Source organism: Chiloscyllium plagiosum, chromosome 4 (assembly GCF_004010195.1).
Source record: "Chiloscyllium plagiosum isolate BGI_BamShark_2017 chromosome 4, ASM401019v2, whole genome shotgun sequence".
In the NCBI taxonomy this organism is placed as follows: domain Eukaryota; kingdom Metazoa; phylum Chordata; class Chondrichthyes; order Orectolobiformes; family Hemiscylliidae; genus Chiloscyllium; species Chiloscyllium plagiosum.
The window spans coordinates 46692466-46714084 of NC_057713.1; the positions used below are offsets into that span (position 1 = coordinate 46692466).

Below are 21619 nucleotides of genomic sequence, written 5' to 3' on the forward strand. Positions count from 1 at the left end.
TCTCATGCATGTTCTGTCATACAACATCTTCCATCTCAATGCCATTTTCCCCCCACAACTTCCATCATTTTTCTGGATACTAATGACAAAGGATATCAATTTGTGTGTCTTGAAACTGCTCAATGACTGAGCTTCTACAGCCCACTGGAGTACAGAATGCCAAAGATCCACCACTGTCCGCATTTATAAATTACATCATAAGAAAATCCAACATTCCAGGGATAGTCTGATAAACATCTGGTGTACTCCCTTCTGTGGCAAACATATCCTTCTTTAGATAAGGTGGTCAAAACTGCACACAATACTCCAATAGTCTCACCTAGTTCTATACAATCAAGACAAGACATTATGAATTTGTATTCAAATCCCCTTGAAGGATAGGCCAACATACTATTTGCCTTTCTCATTGCTTACTGCACTTAGATATTAGCTTTCAGTAACTCAAACAAGATCAACTTTGGAAATCAACACTTCCCAACATCTCACCATTTAAGTAATAGTCTATTTCTGTTAGTTTTCCTACTAAAGTGGATAACTTCACACTTATTCACATCATATTTCAACTTTCATGCTCTTGCACGTTCATTTAATCTGAAGTCTCCTTGCATCATTCTCACTAGTATTCCCATGTATTTTTCTGCCACCAAATTTTAAAATATTATATGGGGTCACCACATCCAACTCAGTCATACAGCATGGAAATGGACCACATGTGATGCAAACTTGAAAAAAACTATTTATCTAAACCCCTAGTTCTCTCTGTTTTACAACATTACCCAGGGCCCTATTATTAATTGCATATCCTACCCTGGATTGTTTTACCAAAGTGCAACACCTTGCATTTATCCAAATTAAACTCCATCTGCCATTCTTCAGCACATTCACCGAATTGATCAAGAGCTTTTTGTACTCCTTAGATAACCTTCTTCGCTATCCACTCTGCCACCAATCTTGACATCATCCACAAACTTATTAACCATACTTTCTCTATTCTCATCTAAATCATTTATATAAATGAGAAACAAAAGTGGATCTAGTACTAATCCCTGTGGAACAGCACTGGTCACAGACCTCCAGTCTGAAAAACAACTCTCCACCATCGCTCTCAATCTCCTGTCGTTAAGCCAATTTCATATCCAATCGGCAAGCTCACTATGAATCCCACGTGATCCATCTTTACTAATTAGTCTGCCATGTTTTGTTTTGAAACTTCGGGAGAAAAAAAAAGATTAAAACAACAGCACTTTAAAAAGGAGGAAGACAGACAAAGGCAGCGATCACATGGTCAGAGAAAGAAACCTATACTGACAGAGCAGCAAATCTGCACAGTTACTGCCTTTGCTGTTTGAGTACAAGTATTTCTGGACATCAGAGTGCATCTAGGAAAAATTATCGAACAGTGAAATTCACAGCTGATGTGGAGGGGCTTGCATGGGAGACTCATAGCATAGGAATAGATAAATGCTTAGTTTAAGTGTTGCCTTGCTGTAAATCTACAATAGTGAGTATAGTGGGTTCTTTGTTGATTATGTGTTTTATTGAGATCTGTCTCTTGATTACATTTTTAAAAATATAAGCGATAAGCATTAAGTTAGCCTGGGATAGTTTTTTTTTAAGATCAATAAGATGGAGTTATTTTCTGGGTCTGTGGATTGTTAAGGTGCAAAGATGGCCTTTAGTACAGTGATGTGCTCTTCCTGTTGGATGTGAGAGTTCAGGGAGAATTTCCATGTTACTGATAATTATGTCTGCAGGAAGCGTCTTTCGTTGTGAATCCCATCAGATTGCATGGACCGGTTGGAGTGGCAGTTAGAGGCAATAAGGAATTTAAGGGAGCAGGGGAGGGAGGGGGGGGGGGGTAGATGGCAGTTATAGGAAGGGGAAAAGTTGCAGATGCAGTCAGGTAGATGGGTTAATTCCAGGGAAGGTAGGAGGGGCAGGCAGGTAGTGCAGGAGTCTCCTGTGGCTATCCCCATTTCAAACATGTATGTTATTTTGGAAAATGTAGGGAATGATGGACTCTCAGGGAAAAATGGCACAAACAGACCAGAGCCATTCTTGGTACCAGAAACCAATGTAATGAGGGGTACATCAGGTTCCTAGCAATCAATTGCGATAGGGGACTCTCTAGTCAGAGGCACAGATAGATGCACACTTCTGCGGCCTGCAGCAAAAAATCAGGATGGTGCATTGCTTGCCTGGTGCCAGGATCAAGGATACCACAGAGAGGGTGCAGAATGTTCTCAAGGGGGAGAGGGACCAGCAAGAGGTCATTGTACATATTGGAACTAATGAGATAGGAAAGGATAAGGATGGCATACTGAAGGAAGAATACAGAAAGTTAGGCAGAAATTCAAAAAGGAGGTCCTCGAGGGTAGTAATATCTGGATTACTTCTGGTGCTACGAGCTAGTGAGGGTAGGAATAGGAGGATAAAGCAGATGAACATGTGGCTGAGGACCTATTGCAGGGGAGAAGAGTTCACATTTTTGAATCATTAGAATCTCTTCTGGGGTAAAAGTGACCTGTACGAGAAGGACAGATTGCACCAGAATTGGAAGGGGATTAATATACTGGCAGGGACATTTGCCAGAGCTGCTCAGGAGGATTGCAAATTGTGGGGGAAGGGGGTTGGAACCCAGGAAAATAGTGAGGAAAGAGACTGGTACAGTTGAGGAAAAAGCAAGTCAAACAAACAGTCAGGTCAGGAAGGAGAAAAGCAGAGAACAAGGTAGGACTGATAAATTAAACTGCATTTATTTCAACACTAAAAGGCCTAATTAGGAACATGGGACTAGGATATCATAGCAATTACAGAGACATGGTTCAGGGATGGACCAGACTGGCAGCTTAAATGTTCCAGACTGGCAGCTTAAATGTTCCAGGATACAAATGCTATAGGAAGGATAAAAGGTGTGTGCGTGTGGGGTGGGGGGGGGGGAAGCAAGAGAGGAGGGGGAGTCATGTTTTTCATAACTGATAGCATTACGGCTGTACTTGGGCAGGATATTCTTGAAAATACATCCTGGGAAAGGTGGAACTGAGAAATAGGAAAAGGATGATCACTTTACTGGGATTGTATTATAGATCACCCTCCTCCCAACTACCCAATACGCAACGGGAAATGAGGAATCAAATTTGTAAGGATCTCAGTTACCTGTAAGAACAATAGGGTGGTTACGGTAGGGAACTTTAACTTTCCAAACATAGACTGGGACTGCCATCGTGTTAAGGGTTTAGAGGGAGAAGAATTTGTTAAATGCGTACAAGAAAATTTTCTGATTCAGTATGTGGACGTACATACTTAGAGAAGCTGCAAAACTTGACCTACTGTTGGAAAATAAAACATGGTAGGTGACTGAGGGTGTCAGCGGGGGAGCACTTTGGGGCCAGTGAACATAATTCGATTAGTCTTAAAATAGTGATGGAAAAGGATAGACCGGATCTAAAAGTTTTAAATTGGAGGAAGGCTAATTTTGACAGCAATAGGCAAGAACTTTCAAAAGCTGATTGGGTGCAAATGTTTATAGGTAAAAGGGACAGCTAGAAAATGGGAAGTCTTCAACAATGAGATAACGAGGGTCCAGCGACAGTATGCTCCTGAGAGGGTAAAAGGAAAGGCTGGTAGGTGAAGGGAATGCTGGATGATGAGACAAATTGAGGTCTTTGTTAAGAAAAAGAAAGAGGCATATGTCAGGTATAGACAGCAGAGATCAAGTGAATCCTTAAGAGAGTTGAAAGACAGTAGGAGTACACTTAAGAGGGAAATCAGGAAGGTAAAAAGGGAACATAAGATAGCTTTGGCAAATAGGGTTAAGGAGAACCCAAAGGGATTTTATAAATACATTAAGGACAAAGGGTAACTAGGGAGAGAATAGAGCCCCTCAAAGATCAGCAAGACAGCCGATGTGTGGAACCACAGGAGATGGGGGAGATAAGAGTAGTTTGCATCAGTGTTTACTGTGGAGAATGACTTTGAAGATAAACAATGTGGGGAAACATGATGACTTGCTGAAAAATATCCATATTAGAGAAGCGGTGGTGCTGGACGTCTTAAGATGCATAAAAGTGGATAAATCCCCAGGACCTGATCAGATGTACCCTAGAACTCTGTGGGAAGGTAGGGAAGTGATTGCTGGGCCTCTTGCTGAGATATTTGTATCATCAATAGTCACAGGTCAGGTGCGAGAAGACTGGAGATTGGCTAACGTGGTGCCATTATTTAAGAAAGGAAAAGCCAGGGAACTAAAGAACGGTGAGCCGAACATCGGTGGTGGACAAGTTGTCGGAGAGAATCCTGAGGGGCATGTTTGACATGCATTTGTAAAGGCAAGGACTGATTAGCGATAGTCAACAGGGCCTTGTGCACTGAAAATCATGTCGCATGAACTTGATTGAAATTTTTGTAAAGTAACAAAGAGTATGGATGAGGCCAGAGAAGTGGGCATGATCGACAAGGTTCCTCATGGTAGACTGGTTAGCAAGGTTAGATCTCATGGAATATACGGAGAACTAGCCATTTGGATGCAGACCTGGCTAGAAGGTGGAAAACAGAATGGTGGTGGAGAGTTGCTTTTCAGACTGGAGGCCTGTGACCAGTCATGTGCCATAAGGATCGGTGTTGGGTCCACTGCTTTGTCATTTATTAAATGAACATAGGAGGTATAGTTAGCAAGTTGTAGATTACATCAAAATTGGAGGTGTAGTGGTCAGCAAAGAAATTTACCTCAGAGTACAATGGAATCTTGATCAGATGGACCAATAGGTTGACGAGTGGCAGATGGAGTTTAATTTAGATATATGTGAGGTGCTACATTTTGCAAAGATAAAACAGAGCAGGACTTATACACTTAATGGTAAGGTCCTGGGCAGTTTTTTTTTAAACATAGAGACCTTGGAGTGCAAGTTCATCTTTCAAGGAGTTATGAATTGCGCACACTATTCCAAAAGTGTCCTAACCAATGTCCTGTACAGCCATAACATGACCTCTCAACTCCTATATTCAATGCTCTGACTAATAAAGGAAAGCATACCAAAGCCGCCTTCACTATCCTATCTACCTGCGACTCTACTTTCTAGAGTCGCAGGTAGATAGGATAGTGAAGGCGGCTTTGGTATGCTTTCCTTTATTAGTCAGAGCATTGAATATAGGAGTTGAGAGGTCATGTTATGGCTGTACAGGACATTGGTTAGGACACTTTTGGAATAGTGTGCGCAATTCTGGTCTCCCTATTGGAATGATGTTGTGAAACTTGAAAGGGTTCAGAAAAGATTTACAAGCATGTTGCCAGGTTTGGAGGGTTTGAGCTTTAAGGAGGCTGATAGGCTGGGGCTGTTTTCCCTGGAGCAGCAGAGGCCGAAGGGAGACCTTATAGAAGTTTATAAAATCATGAGGGGCATGGATAGGGTAAAGAGACAAGGTTTTTTTTCCCTGGGATTCAATATTCGGAAAGAGTCCAGAACTAGAGGGCATAGGTTTAGGGCGAGGGAGGGAAAATTTAAACAGGACCTAAGGGGCATCTTTTTCATGTAGAGTGATGCATGTATGGAATGAGCTGCCACAGAAAGTGGTGGAGGCTGGTACAATTACAACATTTAAAAAGGCATCTGGATGGGTCCATGAATAGGAAGGGTTTAGAAGGAAATTGGCGAAGTGCTAGCAAACGGGACTAGACTAGGTTAGGATATCTAGTCAGCATGGTCAAGTTGGATCGAAGGGTCTGTTTTCGTGCTGTCCATTTCTATGACTCTGCGTAGAACCATATCAAAGGCTTCAGTAAAGTCCAAGAAAATGACGTCAATACTCTGCCCTCAATTTTCTTAGTTACTTCCTCAAAAAAACTCAATCAAGCTTCTGACATACAAATTCCCTCGCACAAAGCCATGCTGACCATCCCTGATCATTCCTTGCCTATCCAAATGCATATAAATCCTATCTTTCAGAATTATTCCTAGCAACTTACTCACCACTGAAGTCAGCCTCACAAGTTTATAGTTCTTAGGCTTGTCCTTGCATCCCTTCTTAAATAAAGGCACAACATTAGCCACTTTCCAGTCATCTGGCACCCCATCCGTAATTATTCATGATACAAGTATTTCTGCAAGGGGCCCTGTAATATCCACCCTAACCATGTATAAATGATTTAGAGGAGAATATAGAAGGCACGGTTAATAAGTTTGCAGATGACACCAAGATTGGTGGTATAGTGAACAGTGAATATTATGTTAGATTACAGAGATCTTGACCTATCAGGTCAATGGGCTGAAGAGTGGCAGATGGAGTTTAATTTGTATAAATACGAGGTACTGCATTTTAGTAAAACAAACAAGGCAGGATTTTTTTCAATAAAAAGAAGAACTCTGGGTAGAGTCGTAGAACTGAGATACCTAGGGGTTCAGGTTCATAATTCTTTGAGGTTTGCATTACATATGGATAGGGTGGTTCAGCACACTTGCCTTCATTTCTGAGACCTTTGAGTATATGAGTTGGGACATTATGTGGAGGTTGTACAAGACATTGGCGAGGCCTCTTCTGGAGTACCGTGTCCAATTCTGGTTAGTAAGGATACTACTAAATTGGAGACACCTCAGAAGAGATTTGTCAGGATGTTGTCAGGAATGAATGGTTTGAGTTATTGGGAGAGGCCTGGACTTTTTTCACTGGAGTGTAGAGGGTTGAGTTGTGATCCTATGGAGGTTTATAAAATCATTAGAGTATAGATAAAGTGAATGGCAGATGTCTTTTTCCTCAGGTGGGGCAATTTCAGGACTGGGAGCATATTTTTAAGGTAAGAGGGGAAAGATTTAAAAGAGACATGAGGGCCATTTTTGTTCCCCCACGGAGGGTGGTTCACATGTGGAATGAACTTCCAGAGGAAGTGGTGGATGCAGGTAAAGTTTTTAAGAGAAATTTAGATAAGTACATAAATAAGAAATGTTTGGAGGAATATGGGCCAAGTGCGGGCAAGTCGGACTAGTTTAGTTTGGGATTATGGTTGGCATGGACTGGTTCAATCAAAGGGTCTGTTTCCATGTTGTATGACTTTATAAAATGAGAAATGGGGATTTCTTCGTGCTTTTCTGGGTGGAATAGTTTGAGTGTATTTTGATAAAAAATGTTAACTTCAGCACAGATAGACATTGAATCATAGAGATGTAAAGCACGAAAACAAACCTTTCAGTCCAATTCATCCATATCAACTAGATATCCTACATAAATCTAGTCCCATTTGGCAGCATGTGGCCCATATCTCTCTAAACCCTTCCAGATGATTTTGTTTATTCTAAGAGTTTCTTGAAACTTGCTAACCTGTGTGATCAACTGATAACCGTGGCCATTTTGCCTTTAAATTATTTTAATCTATGCAAGTACCAGGTATTAAAATTAGATCATAAACATCATGATACTGGTAAACATATGAATTCTAAACAGTTGTTAAAGGTGAAGATGGAGATGAAAAAAACATGGTAAAGAGATTGAATAAAAGATCTGTTAATAGAATAAACAAGATTAAAGTTATCTTTGTGCCCTGGAGTGGTTACCAGTTATAGCAGAAATTAGTAAAGCCCAATAGTTCTGAAGTCATCCAGTCTTATCAGGCAATGCGCAATGACTAAACGAGATGTGCATATACTGGACCAGGATGGAAAAATTAGCAGGATAGAAGACAGCAAGAACTTCACTGGCGTCAAGGACAATGACAGGGATTAGGCAATAACCGAGCAGACAGGATAACTGCAGAAATATCATCTCAATTGCTCAGAAATAAGTTTGACAATTGGAGCCTGAATTGCAAATGCAGCTATAAATGACTTGCCTTTTTTTTTTAAAAAATAGCCTCATGGTACAATTGTAGTGATTGCACCTTAGCCAGGAAGGTTCAGCTCAAGTCCCACCTGCAGCAGAAACATGTCGACCTCTGAACAGGTTGATTAGAAAATATTACAAAGTTGATACAGAAATCAGAGTGATTGGAAGGCTCAGAGGATGCAATTACTGAGAAACACATGGAAATTGTCAGAGATTTCCTTGTCCGTAGACAACACAATAAGCACAGAGACTATACAAAACAGTAAAGGATGAAGCTGCGAAAATGGTTAAGGATACAGTTTACACATAAGAGGTTAAAAAAAGATACTGAGGAAAAACTACAAAGTGAGTTGAGATTGAGGCTGAAACTCACTGCAAACACAAAGAATAGGCAATTCACAATTTATTTTTTACATTTATTGACTTTTGAAGTATTCATGTCAAGTTTAAAGAACCAGAATTTTCAAAATATAGACAAAAACAAGCAAAGCATAAAAACCAAGTTGGATTAAATCTCAATTTTTTGAAAGCCTAAGATAAATGCCCAAAGTATCTGGAAATCCCCGAAATACGGAAACGCGTTTACTTTTTCTCTTATGTTAATAAGAACTTCAATTGCACAGAACTATGCAGCACATTAGAAGACAACTTTGTCCATCTAGTCTGTGGCGGCATGCTGCAAGAGATACCAATCCCCTGATCTTTTCCTCCAGTCTTGTAAATATTTCCTTTTTAATGAGATCCAATTAGCTCTTGAAAGCTTGGACTGATTTCCCATTCCACCAGGCAATGCATTCCCAATTACAGTAAGTCTAACTCTGCTGTAGTTTTCCCAACAACCTTAATCTAGGTCCATCTGACATTGGACTCCATCTTCTTTTTCTCTCTCACTACTTTATCAAGACCATCTCTAATTCTGAATATCTCCATAACACTCAAACATGGGGCAGACAGGCAGATTATAGACCCAGGGTGCCACCATAAGAATCTAGGCTGACATTTCACTGCAATAATGCCTGCAAAGAATGTTGGCACTTCCAGTGATCATGAAAGAGGGTATATAAATGCCTGCAATTTTTATTAAATTGTTATTTACCCTTTTCTGCTGAAAAGCAAGAAAATTCCAGACTACACCAGTCTCCGCACATAACTGAAATCCCTCTTCGCTGGTTCATTCTAGCAAATCCCCAAGGTCTTGATTTTCTTTCTAAAGTCAAAAATTTGACACAGTATCTAACCAGTATCCTTGAAAGCGTTGTTGACTCCCAAATCAGTAATTATAAACATCTATTTAGAAAGCTAACAATCCTCTTGTGCACTTTTGAAAGCAGATTTATAAACTTGTCTCACCACATGAACCTACAGGTGTCTCTCTTGCTGCATGCTCATTACTCAAAATTAATTAATACCACCTCATTACTTTCCCAATCAAGTTGCTCAATTTCACCATTCTACATCTTTATGAAGTCAGCCATTATTTTATTCATCACTTAAATGACTTTAGAAATGTAAAGTTTAGGAGCGAGAGAAGACCATAAACAGAGAAAAACTGCAGGAAATTGCAGCACAGCTTTAATAGGAGGCAGTTCATTAGGATGATCCCCAATATAGTCTTACAATCTTAAATGTCATTCTGTTCATGCTTTCTCCACCATTCAATATGGTCATGGCTCATTATGTAACTCAGCAAACTATTCCTGCTTTCTCCCCATACATTTTCAGCCTTTCAACCCTAGGAACTATATTTAACTCCTTCTTGAAAGTATTCAATGTTTCAGTCTCATCGGCTTTCTATGGCAGACAATTTCACAGGCTCACCATTCTCTAGGTGAAGAAATATCTCCTCTCAATCCTAAATGGCCTACTCCATATCCTTAGACTGTGACTCCTGATTCTCCCTAGTCATCAGGAACATCCTTCCTGCATTTACCTGTGTTAGCCTATAACTGGACATCAGATTCCTCTGATTCTTCAAACAGCAACGTATATAATCCTAACTAATTCAAGCTCTCTTTATTAAATCAGTCCTGCCATCTCAGGAACGAAGCGGGTGAAAATGAACACTGCAGATGCTGGAGATTAGAGTCAAGAGTGTGGTGCTGGAAAAGCACAGCATGTCAGGCACCATTCAAGGAGCAGGAAAAAACATCAAAAAAATACCTATTTTTTTTTTAAAAATCGACATTTTGGGCAAAAGCTCTTCATCAGAGGCTGGGAGCCTTGGGGGTGGAGAGATAAATGGGAGAGGGGTGGGCCAGGGAAGGTAGCTGAGAGTGCATTAGGTGGTTGGAAGTGGGGTTAAAGGTGATAGAGGAGCAGATAGGTGGGAAGGAAGATTGACAAGTGGGACAGGTTATGAGGACAGTGCTGAGCTGGAAGGGTGGAACTGGGGTTAGGTGGGGGAGGGGATAGGGAAACTGAGGAAACTGGTGAAATCCACATTGATGCCATGGGGTTGGAGGGTCCCGAGGCAGAAGATGAAGCGTTCTTCCTCCAGGCGTCGGGTGGTAAGGGAGTGGCGATGGAGACATGCAGGTCCTTGGCAGAGTGGGAGGGGGAGTTGAAGTGTTTGGCCACGGGGTGGTGGGGTTGATTGTTGAGTGTGTCCCGGAGATGTTCTCTGAAGCGCTCTGCGAGTAGGCGTCCTGTCTCCCCAATGTAGAGGAATCAGTCTGGTAAATTTTTGTTGCATTCTCTCTATCGCCAGAACATCTTTCCTCACATAAGGATACAGAACCTGCACACAGTAATTCAAGCGTAGTCTCATTAAGGCCTTGTACAATTGCAGCAAAACATCCCTGATCCTATACTTGAATCCTCTCATGATAAAGGCCAACATACCATTAGCTTTCTTCACTGCCTGCTGCACCATGAATGCTTATTTTCAGCAACTGGTTTACAAAGACACAGGTCTTGTTGCACTATTCCTCTTCCCAATCTACTGTCATTCAGATAATCTGCTTTGCGTTTTTTGCTATATCTTACACTTATCCAGATTATACTTCATCTGCAAATCATCTGCCCACTCAATCAACTTGCTCAAATCACACTGAAGATTTGCTGCACCCTCCTCACAATTTACCCTTCCACCCAGCTTTGTATCACCTGCAGACTAAAGAGATATTACATTTAGCTCCCTCATCTAAATCATTAATATATAGTGAATAGGTGGGGTCCAAGCACTAATCCTGCAATACCCAACAACCCATTTGCTTTCTTTACTGTGTGCCATTTGGAAAAAAAACCTGTTTATTCCATTTTTTTTGTTTCCTGTCTGCCAACCAGTTCTCTATGTCAGTACACAGTAACTTTATCAAGAATTTTCTGAAAGTTCAGAATGCACAAGGAAGTGGATACATTGGTGGACATAATTCAAGATTTCTATAGTTTCTGGTACAGTTCCTATAGATTGGAGGGTAACTAATGCAACCCCATTGTTTAAAAAAATGCAGAGCGGAAACAGAAATGTATAGACCTGACATTGGTAATAGAGAAAATGCTAAAGTCCATTCTAAAAGATTTAATAGCAGAGCACATGGAAAACAGTGGTATGATCGCACAGTCACCATGGACTTATGAAAGGGAAGTCATGCTGGACAAAGCTACAGGAGGTTTTCAAGCACACAACTAGAAGAGTTGATAAGTGAGAGCTAGTGAATGTAAATTAGTTGGACTTTCAGGAGAGACAAGATTCTTGGAAACTGGGATTTAATTAGCCATTAAACTGATGATGAATTTCCCCAACTCTACTTCCATACTACTACTAATTTTTTTTCCAGTTCCTCCCTCTCATTAGACCCTCAAGTGCCCATTTTGGGGCATTATTTGTGTACTCAGTTGTGAAGACAGAATCAAAGCCTGTATTTTATCAGTCTGCCATCTTTGTTCTCCATTGTAACTTCCCTGTTTCTGACTGTAAGGGACCTTCACTTAGCTTCACTTATCTTTTTCTCTTCACATTTCTAAAATAAATTACTGTTTGTATGATCCCTGTATGTTTCTTGTACACTATTTTACCTCTCATAAATCAATCCCTTTGTCCCCCATTTGCTAAAATCTAAACTACTCCCAATCCTCAGGGATGTTTTTTCTTTAGACATTTTGTACACCCTGAATTGGATATAATACTATCCTAATTTCCATTGTTAGATACGACCAGGTCACCTCTCCGGTTTTGGTTTTGTGCCAGTCAGGAATTAACAATTGTTGCAATTCCTCCATGCCTCACTTAAATATTTGTCATTGCCTATCCACTGTCAGCCATTTAAGAAGCGCTCCCCAATTTACCTTTGCAACTCGTAGTGCATACCACTGTAGTTTCATTTCGATTCAGAACCACCTACATCACTCTCCACCTGAAAGAATACTAACCTAATGATCATTCTTCCTCATCTTGAGCAACTAGGTTGCCAATTATTCCTTTCTCATTTCATAATACTGTCTGAAATGGCCTGCTCTCTCGTTAGCTCCCCAATATATTGATCCAGAAACCAGCTTATACACAGCGCAAGAATTCCTCAACAATATTGACTCAATTCTTTTGATTAGCCAAATCTATATGTAAATTAGAGTTGCCCAGAATTGCAGCTTTATTGTTTGCATTTCTAACTTCCTTTGTTTAGGCCTTCCCCAACATACCACTACAGTTTAGAGGCCTATGTAAATCAACCACTCGTTTTCTGTCCTTTGGTGTTCTAAGCTCTACCCTTGCAGGTTCCACTTTACCGGAGTTAGTTTCCTTCATGCTTTGTGTCATCATAAAATTTGAAATGATTTGGAGGTGCCGGTGTTGGACTGGGGTGTACAAAGTTAAAAATCACACAACACCTGATTATAGTCCAACAGGTGTATTTGGAAACACTAGCTTTCAGAGTGCTGCTCCCTCATCATGGGTTTGTGCAACGCTCTAAAAGCTAGTGCTTCCAAATAAATCTGTTGGACTATAACCAGGTGTTGTGTGATTTAACTTTAAATTTGAAAATGATACAATTATACACAATACCTAATCATTAACATAACAAAAGAGCAGTGGTCGAAACTAAAGTCTAATAGATATCACTATATATTTTAGGTTATCGGTTTGCTTGCTGAGCTGATGGGACTGTTCTCAGACATTATGTCACTATGCTAGGTAACATCATTAGTGAGCCTCCAGTGAAACATTGATGTCTTGTGCCACTTGCTATTTATGGGTCTTAGTTTGCATTGGTGGGTGGTATCATTTCCAGTTCTGTATTTGAGAGGTTGGTGAATGGAGTTCAATTCTATATGAAGTTGTTAATGGAGTGCTGGTTTGAATGCCAGCCCTCTAGGAATTCCTGCACGTCTATCCCAGGATGGATTATTATCCCATTTGAGCTGGTGTTCCTCTCCGTCTGTGTGTATGGATACAAGTGATTGTTGGTCATGTCTTTTGATGGCTAGTTGGTGCTCATGTATCCTGGTGGCTTGTTTCTGGCCGGTTTGTTCAAAGTAATATTTGGTGCAGTTCTTGCAGGGTAATCTGTATATCACATTGGTTCTGCTGGTTGTGGGTACGGGGCCCGTTACCTTCATCAGTAGTTGTTTAGTTTGATAGTGGATTTGTGGGCTACCATGATGCCTCGGGGCCAGAGTAGTCTGGTGGTCATTTCAGAGATGTCTTTGATCTATGGTAGGGTGACTACAGTCTCTGGGCGTGTTGTCTTCCTGTTTAGGTCTGTTGTGCAGGAATTGGCAGACTGTGCTTATCAGGTAAACGCTGTTCCAAACATTACACTGGACAAAGTGGCAGGAAACTAGCCACTAGGCAAAAAAATGCACTAACTAGCCACCAAAAGACACGTCCAACAATCACTGGTATCCATACACAGAGACAAAAAGGGACACCAGTTCCATTGGGACAATATATCCATCCTGGGACAGGCCAATCAGATACATGTGCAGAAATTCCTAGAGGCCTGACATTCAAATCAGAACTCCATTAACAACTCCATATAGATTTGGACCCCATTTGCCAACCTCTCAGAAACAGAACTGGAAATGATGTCACCCACCACAACAAACCAAGATCCAAAAATAGCAAGCGAGATAAGACACTAATCCTTCACCACAGGCTCATTGTGGATGTTACCTAGCATGGTGATGAAACATCGGAGAACAAACCCATCAGCTCAGCGAGCAAACTAGCAACCTGAGCTACAAATCTTCTGTAAAATCTCAAACTATATATTTCAATACAGTCCAAAAGACTACAATACTCTGCTTTCTGGCTGAAAGTGATATCCATATCTTCACTGCAGTGCCACTTTAATGCCAGGGACTTTATTTATGCAACAAGTCTATCACGTGCCCTTTATCACAGCCCTGGGACATGAAATACTTCCCAACCACTGGATTAGCCCTGAAGCACATTATCCATTATAAGACATATAAATCAGTTGTTTTTCCCCCAAAAACATCAAATGAGTGAGCATGTAATCTGATTTGAATAATATTAGCTGCAGGATGAGCGTGGGTTAGACACCAATGAAGAACAGAAGATGCTCTTGAACTTGAGTTTAATAAGTCTGCCAAAATTGGCTTCTCTGACAATATAATACTCCCACTGTACCCCAGTGAAACATCCATCTAGATTCAGTCGTCAAGCAGGTAGTCACAACTCACTGAGAAGAAACTGAGCCAAGGTGATATTTAACGTATTAGTTCTGATTTAATACTTGTTTCAAGACATGCAATAAGAAGGTGCAGGAGATGTGGAAAACAGATTTATTACTCCAGAATATCTCAGTCTGTCCAAGTTGATTAACACAAAGGTAGCTTGGAAGTCAGCTGCCACCATTTTTCCTGAATCAAAACTCAAGGATTTCCTAACTGGACGTTAATAATTTCACTGTTCAATTTTTCTATACATTAAAACAGGTTTAAATTTTCATTTTTGAGAAGTCACTATGAATTTCAGTTCTATGCCTTTCTAATTGGCTTTACATGTTGACATAATGATTCATCAGATTAGAATTAAATTGGATCTTGTGATCTGTTTCATCTTAAATCAATGCAGAACAGTGTGTAATTCTGTTTATCTCATTTGCCACTTGAAAAAAAGTTTAACTTTATCATTTATGCCCTGTGTATACTGTCAACTGCAATCCAAAGCAGTTCCAGTTTCCTGTGCACACTGGTTTATAGTTGACAGTACAAACTCTACACTGATTCTGCATTAGATTTTGAGATCTGGAAGATTTTTAAATTAACCCATACAGACATGTGCTACCATACCTCTGACAAGCAGAACTTGAAACTGGATCTTCTGACCCAAAAGCAGAGGTACTACCATTGCGCCACAAGAAACCAGAGGTCTGGAATTAAATATTTTCTAATCAAGCCGTTCAGAATTGTCATTACATACTTCTGGAACAGGCGGGATTTAAACCCAGACTTTGTGCTCCAGAGATTGGGAAATCACCACTGCACTGCAAAAGCCTCGAAGGTCTGGAATTAACTATATTATTATAACTTTAACCTTTTTGCAGTTATCAATGTTACAATATAGAAACAGACCATTCTGCCCTTCAAACTTGTTACTGTTCAATTTCCCCTTGCAGCAAGCAGTCTAATCTCACTCTTCTACTCACTTTCTGAATCCTCTTATGTTAACTCATAAGTAGCTATCTAATTTTAAATACTTTCTAATCAACCAGAGAGGTCATTACACACTTCTGAAGCAGATATGAACCCAGGCTTTGTGGTCCAGAGTTAGGGACACTACCATATCATCAGAGCACTAAGATCCAGGATTAAGATTTTTTTAAAGCAACGTGTTCAGAGACGTTAATACACACTTATGGAGCAGGAGGGACTTGAACCTGAACCTCCTGGCTCAGCAGTAGGGACACAAGTGCCTATTGAGATCTGGAATGTTTTGTAATTAAGCTCTGAAATTATTAGTATTTATACAACTTACATCGGGTACACTAGAATAAAGATAAATTCACACATTTTACTCCAAACAAGAATACAGAAATTATTTGTAAAATATTTGGAGAAATTTCATCATGATAAAGCACCATCCAAAAGTAATATGAGGGTAAAACAAGAAATAAAACGTATTTTAAAAAAGGTATTTGGTAATAAATGACAACCAATTACTATTCCCCCTCCTCTGCAGGATATTTTCTCCTAATGTTAATTTTTAAACCCTAATCTTACAACAATAACATCCCTTGTCCTACCAAGGTCAATTCAAAAGATCAGAAACCAAGTATTGTTGTTGAATAAATTACATGCAAGTCCAATTGGAAAAACATGGAACTGTTATTCATGATGGTTTGTGAAAAATGAAATCTTAAATCTATGCTTATATCAAATTATTGATACATTATGACCTTCCCATAGAAGAAAAACAATATTTCTCGCAAATATTTGATGGAAAGAAGTCTTGTTTATGGTAGGAAATATAGCCCATTTACCTGGCTCCTGTTTTAGATAAGCTAAAACAGTCTGCACCAAAAGCTGGTGTTTTTCCAATTGATAAATTGGTGTTGAATAGACACTATTCAATTGAGCTAGCAGGGCACTTGGCGCGGCTGATCTAATAGCAATTGCTTTTACAATGCCTTTTCCAAATAAATAACATCTACCACAAAGCAACACCTGGTTGATCAATTTGATTACAAAGTCAGTTCTGCTATAAGAGGTAGCTCCGTTCTCGTGCAATCCCATGTTATACAGAAAACGCGTAATAGTGGTACCATTTAAACTAATAGGGCGGGAATCACATTATAACCAAAACACGCTTTAAAAGGTTCGTACTTTAGAAACAGTGTTTCCAATTCGTCAATCTCGTCATAGCGAATTCGCATTAACAAAACGCACTGCTGCAAAGGTGAAGACAAAATAAAATCATCACTTTAAAGAAAATAATTCCAAATATCCAATTTCAGGCCTTTTTCCAATAGTTTTTTGACACATTACTGTCAATTTTTTACGTCTTTACAATTGGGCTTTCACAAACGAGTGTTATCACTTCTCGAATTCATCTCAGCAGAGCTGCAAAATGATGCAATAACACTGCATGGAAAACAATTCAACTATTGTTTTCACATATATAACCAGGTGCTGATTACTCCGTTGGCTGGATGGCTAGTTTGCAATGCAGAGCAGCTTCAATTTCTGTAGTGGATGAGATAACATGAAAGCTCCCCCTTCTCAACCTCACCTGAGGCATGGTGACCCTCAGGTTAAACTATCACCAGTCAATTCTCTGCTAACAGAGCAGCTTTATGGTCCTCTGGGACTATGACAATTTTACTTTTATACTGTAAACAGTCTCTCAATAGAGTGTAAGATATTCTTCATAAGAAAAACACATAACATCGTGTTACTATAATTTTGTTTTCCATTTTTGTAACTAATGCTTTCCCACCCCCAATTTCCTAATGGTATGAACCATTCTTTGACAAGGTGATACCTAAATTAATTTCTCTCATAGCAGTCAACCAAGAGGAGAAGCATGATACAACACGAAATAACTCACCTTCCAACTTTCTCTCCCTGACATTTGTTTTACAAGCTTCCTTTGTTCCTGTTACTTCAGGAGGTGCTATTCTCTCTCCATCGTCAAGCTTCCAGCACATTTCAAGTGACATTTCAAGTCAGAAAATTAAACAAAAAATTATGATAAGTTTATGTCAAAGTACTCATTTGTATTATTGCCTTGAACAAATACCCAACAATTCTTGTTTCAGATTTTTAGTTTTGTGCTTTTCCTTAATGACATCTTCAGTAATCAATATGACTGCCCTCAGCACGACTGTAAAAATAAAGACTTCCCTGGTCTTCTTGCCTTCATACATTTGTGTGTGATGTCAGGGTGCCAAAATATTTCCATTTTATCTAAGATATAAGAAACAGGAACTGAAGGAGGCAATTCAATCCTTCGAACCTGCTCTGCAGGTAATAAATTCACCAAATTCCTTAGACAGCTCCTTCCAAATCCATGACCATTACCATTAGGACAGGGAGAACAGATACATGGGAATACCAGAACCTGCAACTTTCCCTCCAAGCCATTTACCATCCTGACTTGCAAATATATTGCTGTTCCTTCAGTGTCATTGGGTCAAAATCCTGGAACTCCCTAACAGCACTTTGATTCAACCAACAGCACAGAGAATTCATTGGTACAAGGTGGTAGCTCACCACTACCTTCAAGGGCCACGAGGGATGAACAATAAATATTGGCCCAGCCAACAACACCTCCATCACATGAATGAATAAGAAAAATTCTGATGTTCCACCAAAACTCTACTTTTTCACATTATCTCTCTTATTTCCCTCAGTACCCAAAATTATAACAACTTTTGCCTTAAATGTATTCAACAGCCAAATCTCCAAAACTCTCTGCATTAATAGATTCCAAAGATAAACAACTAATTAAATGAAGAAACATCATGTCTACCCTGGTCTATGCCCCACAATTTTAAAAATCTCAATAATAATGGCAAGTTTCTATATACTTCTTAACCACTTTATCCACCTGTCCCACTACCTCAAGGGACCAGTGGAGATGCACACCAGGCTCCCTCTGATCCTCAGTGCTTCCCAGGGTCCAACCCATTCATCGCATAATCTCTTGCTAGGTTTCCCTGAACAAGTGCATCACCTCACACTTATCTGGATTGAATTCCATTTGCCACTGATCAGCTCATCGATATCCCCTGTAATCTAAGGCTGTCCAACTCTCTATTTACCACCTCACCAATTTTTGTACTGTGAACTTGCTGCTCAACCCTCCTACATTCAAGTCTAAACCAAATTATATATACTACAAACAGCAAGGGCCACAATACTGAAGTCTGCAGAATCTCAATAGAGGAGAAAGTGAGGTCTGCAGATGCTGGAGATCTTTCCTCATTCCTGAAGAAGGGCTAATGCCCGAAACGTCGATTCTCCTGTTCCCTAGATGCTGCCTGACCTGCTGCGCTTTTCCAGCAACACATTTCCATCCCAGAATCTCAATAGATACAGGCTTCCAGTCACCTCTCAAACATGAGCCTTTGCTTCCTATCATTCAGTCAATTCTGGATTCAATTAGCCAAATTTCCTTTGATCTCATAGCAAAGGTTGACCAGGGGAAAGCCTATCAGTCTCCCATACGAGACCTTACTTTCAATCGATCACATCCAATGCATTGCCCTCATCTACATACCCAGACACCTCTTTGAAAAATTCAATTAAATTGGACAGACATGACCTCCACTTAACAACGCCACACTGACTATTCTTGGTGAATTCTTGTCTCTCCAAAGGCAGATTAATGATGTACTTCAGAACTGCTTCCAATAGTCTCCCCACTACTGAAGTTAGAATGACTGGCCTGTAATTCCCTGCTTTATCCATTGCCCACTTCTTGAATAACAGTTTAAAAATCGAGCTAAACTGATGTCAAACCACAAGAGTCTTTTTTTTTTGAAAAGGTGTTCTTTTACTTATTTTTACCCTTTTCTGATTTATAGGAAAATCAAATACACAAGACCATAAATGCAACAACTCCAAAGTGCAGTAACTGAAAAAGCTTTACTCTGTCATTGGTCAAACCAAGGGCTCATGCAATCCTATACAGTAGTACAAACGGACTAGCTATCAAATGAGGTGATTTAGCAAACATCTGCAACTTAAAAGTAATTGTCCAGGTGGCCTCAGCAAACTAAGCTTCAAGGGCTGTGTTTGAAAATCAAACATTCAATATAAATATAAGTATCAGGCTTGACACAAGTCAAGTTTTTGTTGAAAAAAGCTCTCAACATAAATGCTTAGCATGAACAGAATGCAAGACCTGCAATGTAAGGAACAGTTTCAACTACAAAGACTATTTTGGACATTAATTTGAATGCTGACAACCAATAACCTTTGTATAAGCCATAAACAAACCAAACAGTAAACTAATGCATTTTTAAACACAACAGAAATGGGGGCTTTGCACTCAACACACATCTTCCTGTAGCAATTATATTTACATTTGATGTTATGATTTCTTTGATTTTACAGAAAACATACTTTTTTTTCTTTTAAAACATACATATCTGTAAATTCAGTAGATTTACAGGGCTTTCCTGAATTGTGGCAGCTGTTATTTGGGCAAGGACAGTGCACCACTACAGCTATAATTTTCCTTTTCATATGAGAGGTTTAAAAATCCATCTATACACGGTAATTATAAAGCTGTAAACAGCTCATCGGGCTGCAGACTCGCAAATAGTACCAGGCCTCCAAAACGGCCCAGTAATAAGATGCTGCAATATTCTACTTCTGTCAGCAGAGGCAGAGGAATCAAGGAATTCTCGGATCTTGGACCTTGTAAGCAAGGGGCGGGCGGGGAGACAACTACAGCTGACAGGAATCCAGAAAACATTTTAAAAACACCCCGAGGAAAATGCGTTTCGTCAAACGGTAAAACTTGCAAACGCCGTTTTCTCTCTCCGATCACATCGGATGCCCTGGACACTAATGCCCAACAGCACGAAGACCGAGAAAGATTTTAGCCAAAAGCGCTTGTGTACAAGTATTAAGACGTGCTGCTGCTTCGTCATGGTCAGGGATACTTTGTAATTGCCAGGAGGGCAGCATGCATTTGGAATTGCAATGGTCCTTTCTCACAAACAACAACCACCCACCCCCACAAACCATCTCATCCTCCCGACACGAAGACAGAGACCAGACAAGTATCCACTCGAGTCCCAAACACATACCAAACCCATCTCTCCCGGCTGGCCCTGGCCAACTCTCATCCATGTATCAGCAATTTTAAAGAAAACAAACAGTCCCGGAGAGGGATAGCATGCTGCAAATGTCCACTCCTTTGACAATAAGTTTTAAATTAATACAACATATCTATTCTGCACAATCCGGATTGAGTGTGTCGGCTGGAAAGCCGGATCAGCAGCTAGCTCCATGTTCTCTCTCCCCCTTCCCAGACGCCGTGCCCCAGGCCTTGGCCGGGGGTACCTCCGCAGGCTCAGGGGTCCGGGCCTCGGCCTCGGCCTCCTCCGCCGCCGCCTGCCCTGAGAGAAGGGGAGGCAGGGCCCGGCTTGCAGCCTCCTCCATCTCCATCACTGACAACTCCGGCAAGAACAGAGACCGAGCGAGGAGTGGGCCAAAGGAGAACAACATCCAAACCGCAGACACAGGCAAACGGTCACCATTGGCAACCCGGCTGCCAGGGGCCTGCGCCGCTCACCTGTTTAAAGGCCTCCTCCTCCTCCCTGGCCCTGCCGCTCCGGCTCCCCTTCACTCCCTGTCTCTCGGCTCCGCCGCGCAGCCCCGCTCGCCAATCCCCATCCCCGGCGCGGCACCGTCACCTCGTGAGTGCGCGTGCGCATACGCACGCGCACGCGCACCGCGCCATCGGTCCGTGCCACGCGCACGTGAGGGCGGTGCTCCTCGCGCGTGTTGTCCAGCGACGCGCAGAGTCACTGTGAGGGCAGCCCCAGCAGCAGCACGTCCGTGCTGAAGGACCCGGCCAATTGCGCCTCTGGAAATGCACTGAGCAAAAGGTGGTCAGGCCCCGCCCACAAACATTCTCAGGCGGTATTGCCTGTTCGAGAAACAAAAGCGAAATGCCGGTGATGCTGCAATTCTGAAATGAAAACACAGAGTGCCTCAGGTCCGGCATTTCTGTGGAGAGAAACTCAGTTAACGTTTCCAGTCCAGTGTGCCGTTTCTCTGATCTGCAGACTTTGCCACACGCAGAACAAGTTGTGCTTGAAGGGTCGAGCAGATTAGGTGTTCGGAGATTTATGTGCTCTCTCCAATGCCTCCCGCCTGCATTTTA

The 21619-nt window shown here is 40.9% G+C and overlaps 1 protein-coding gene across 3 annotated transcripts in view; it reads right to left on the reverse strand.

Moving 5' to 3' along the window:
* LOC122549018 (NEDD4-like E3 ubiquitin-protein ligase WWP1) overlaps window positions 1–21239 on the reverse strand; it is a 158163-nt gene extending 136924 nt beyond the window's left edge. The window contains exons 1-2 of one of the 3 annotated variants that reach the window (XM_043688141.1): window positions 21026–21239; window positions 17324–17411 (exon numbers count right to left, since the gene is read on the reverse strand). In XM_043688141.1, the coding sequence (XP_043544076.1) occupies window positions 17324–17347 (24 nt within the window). In that variant the 5' untranslated portion in view covers window positions 17348–17411; window positions 21026–21239. The remainder of the gene's footprint in view (window positions 1–17323; window positions 17412–21025) is intronic. The other 2 variants (XM_043688140.1, XM_043688142.1) reach the window with 2 other exon arrangements.
* Window positions 21240–21619: the final 380 nt, after the last annotated feature.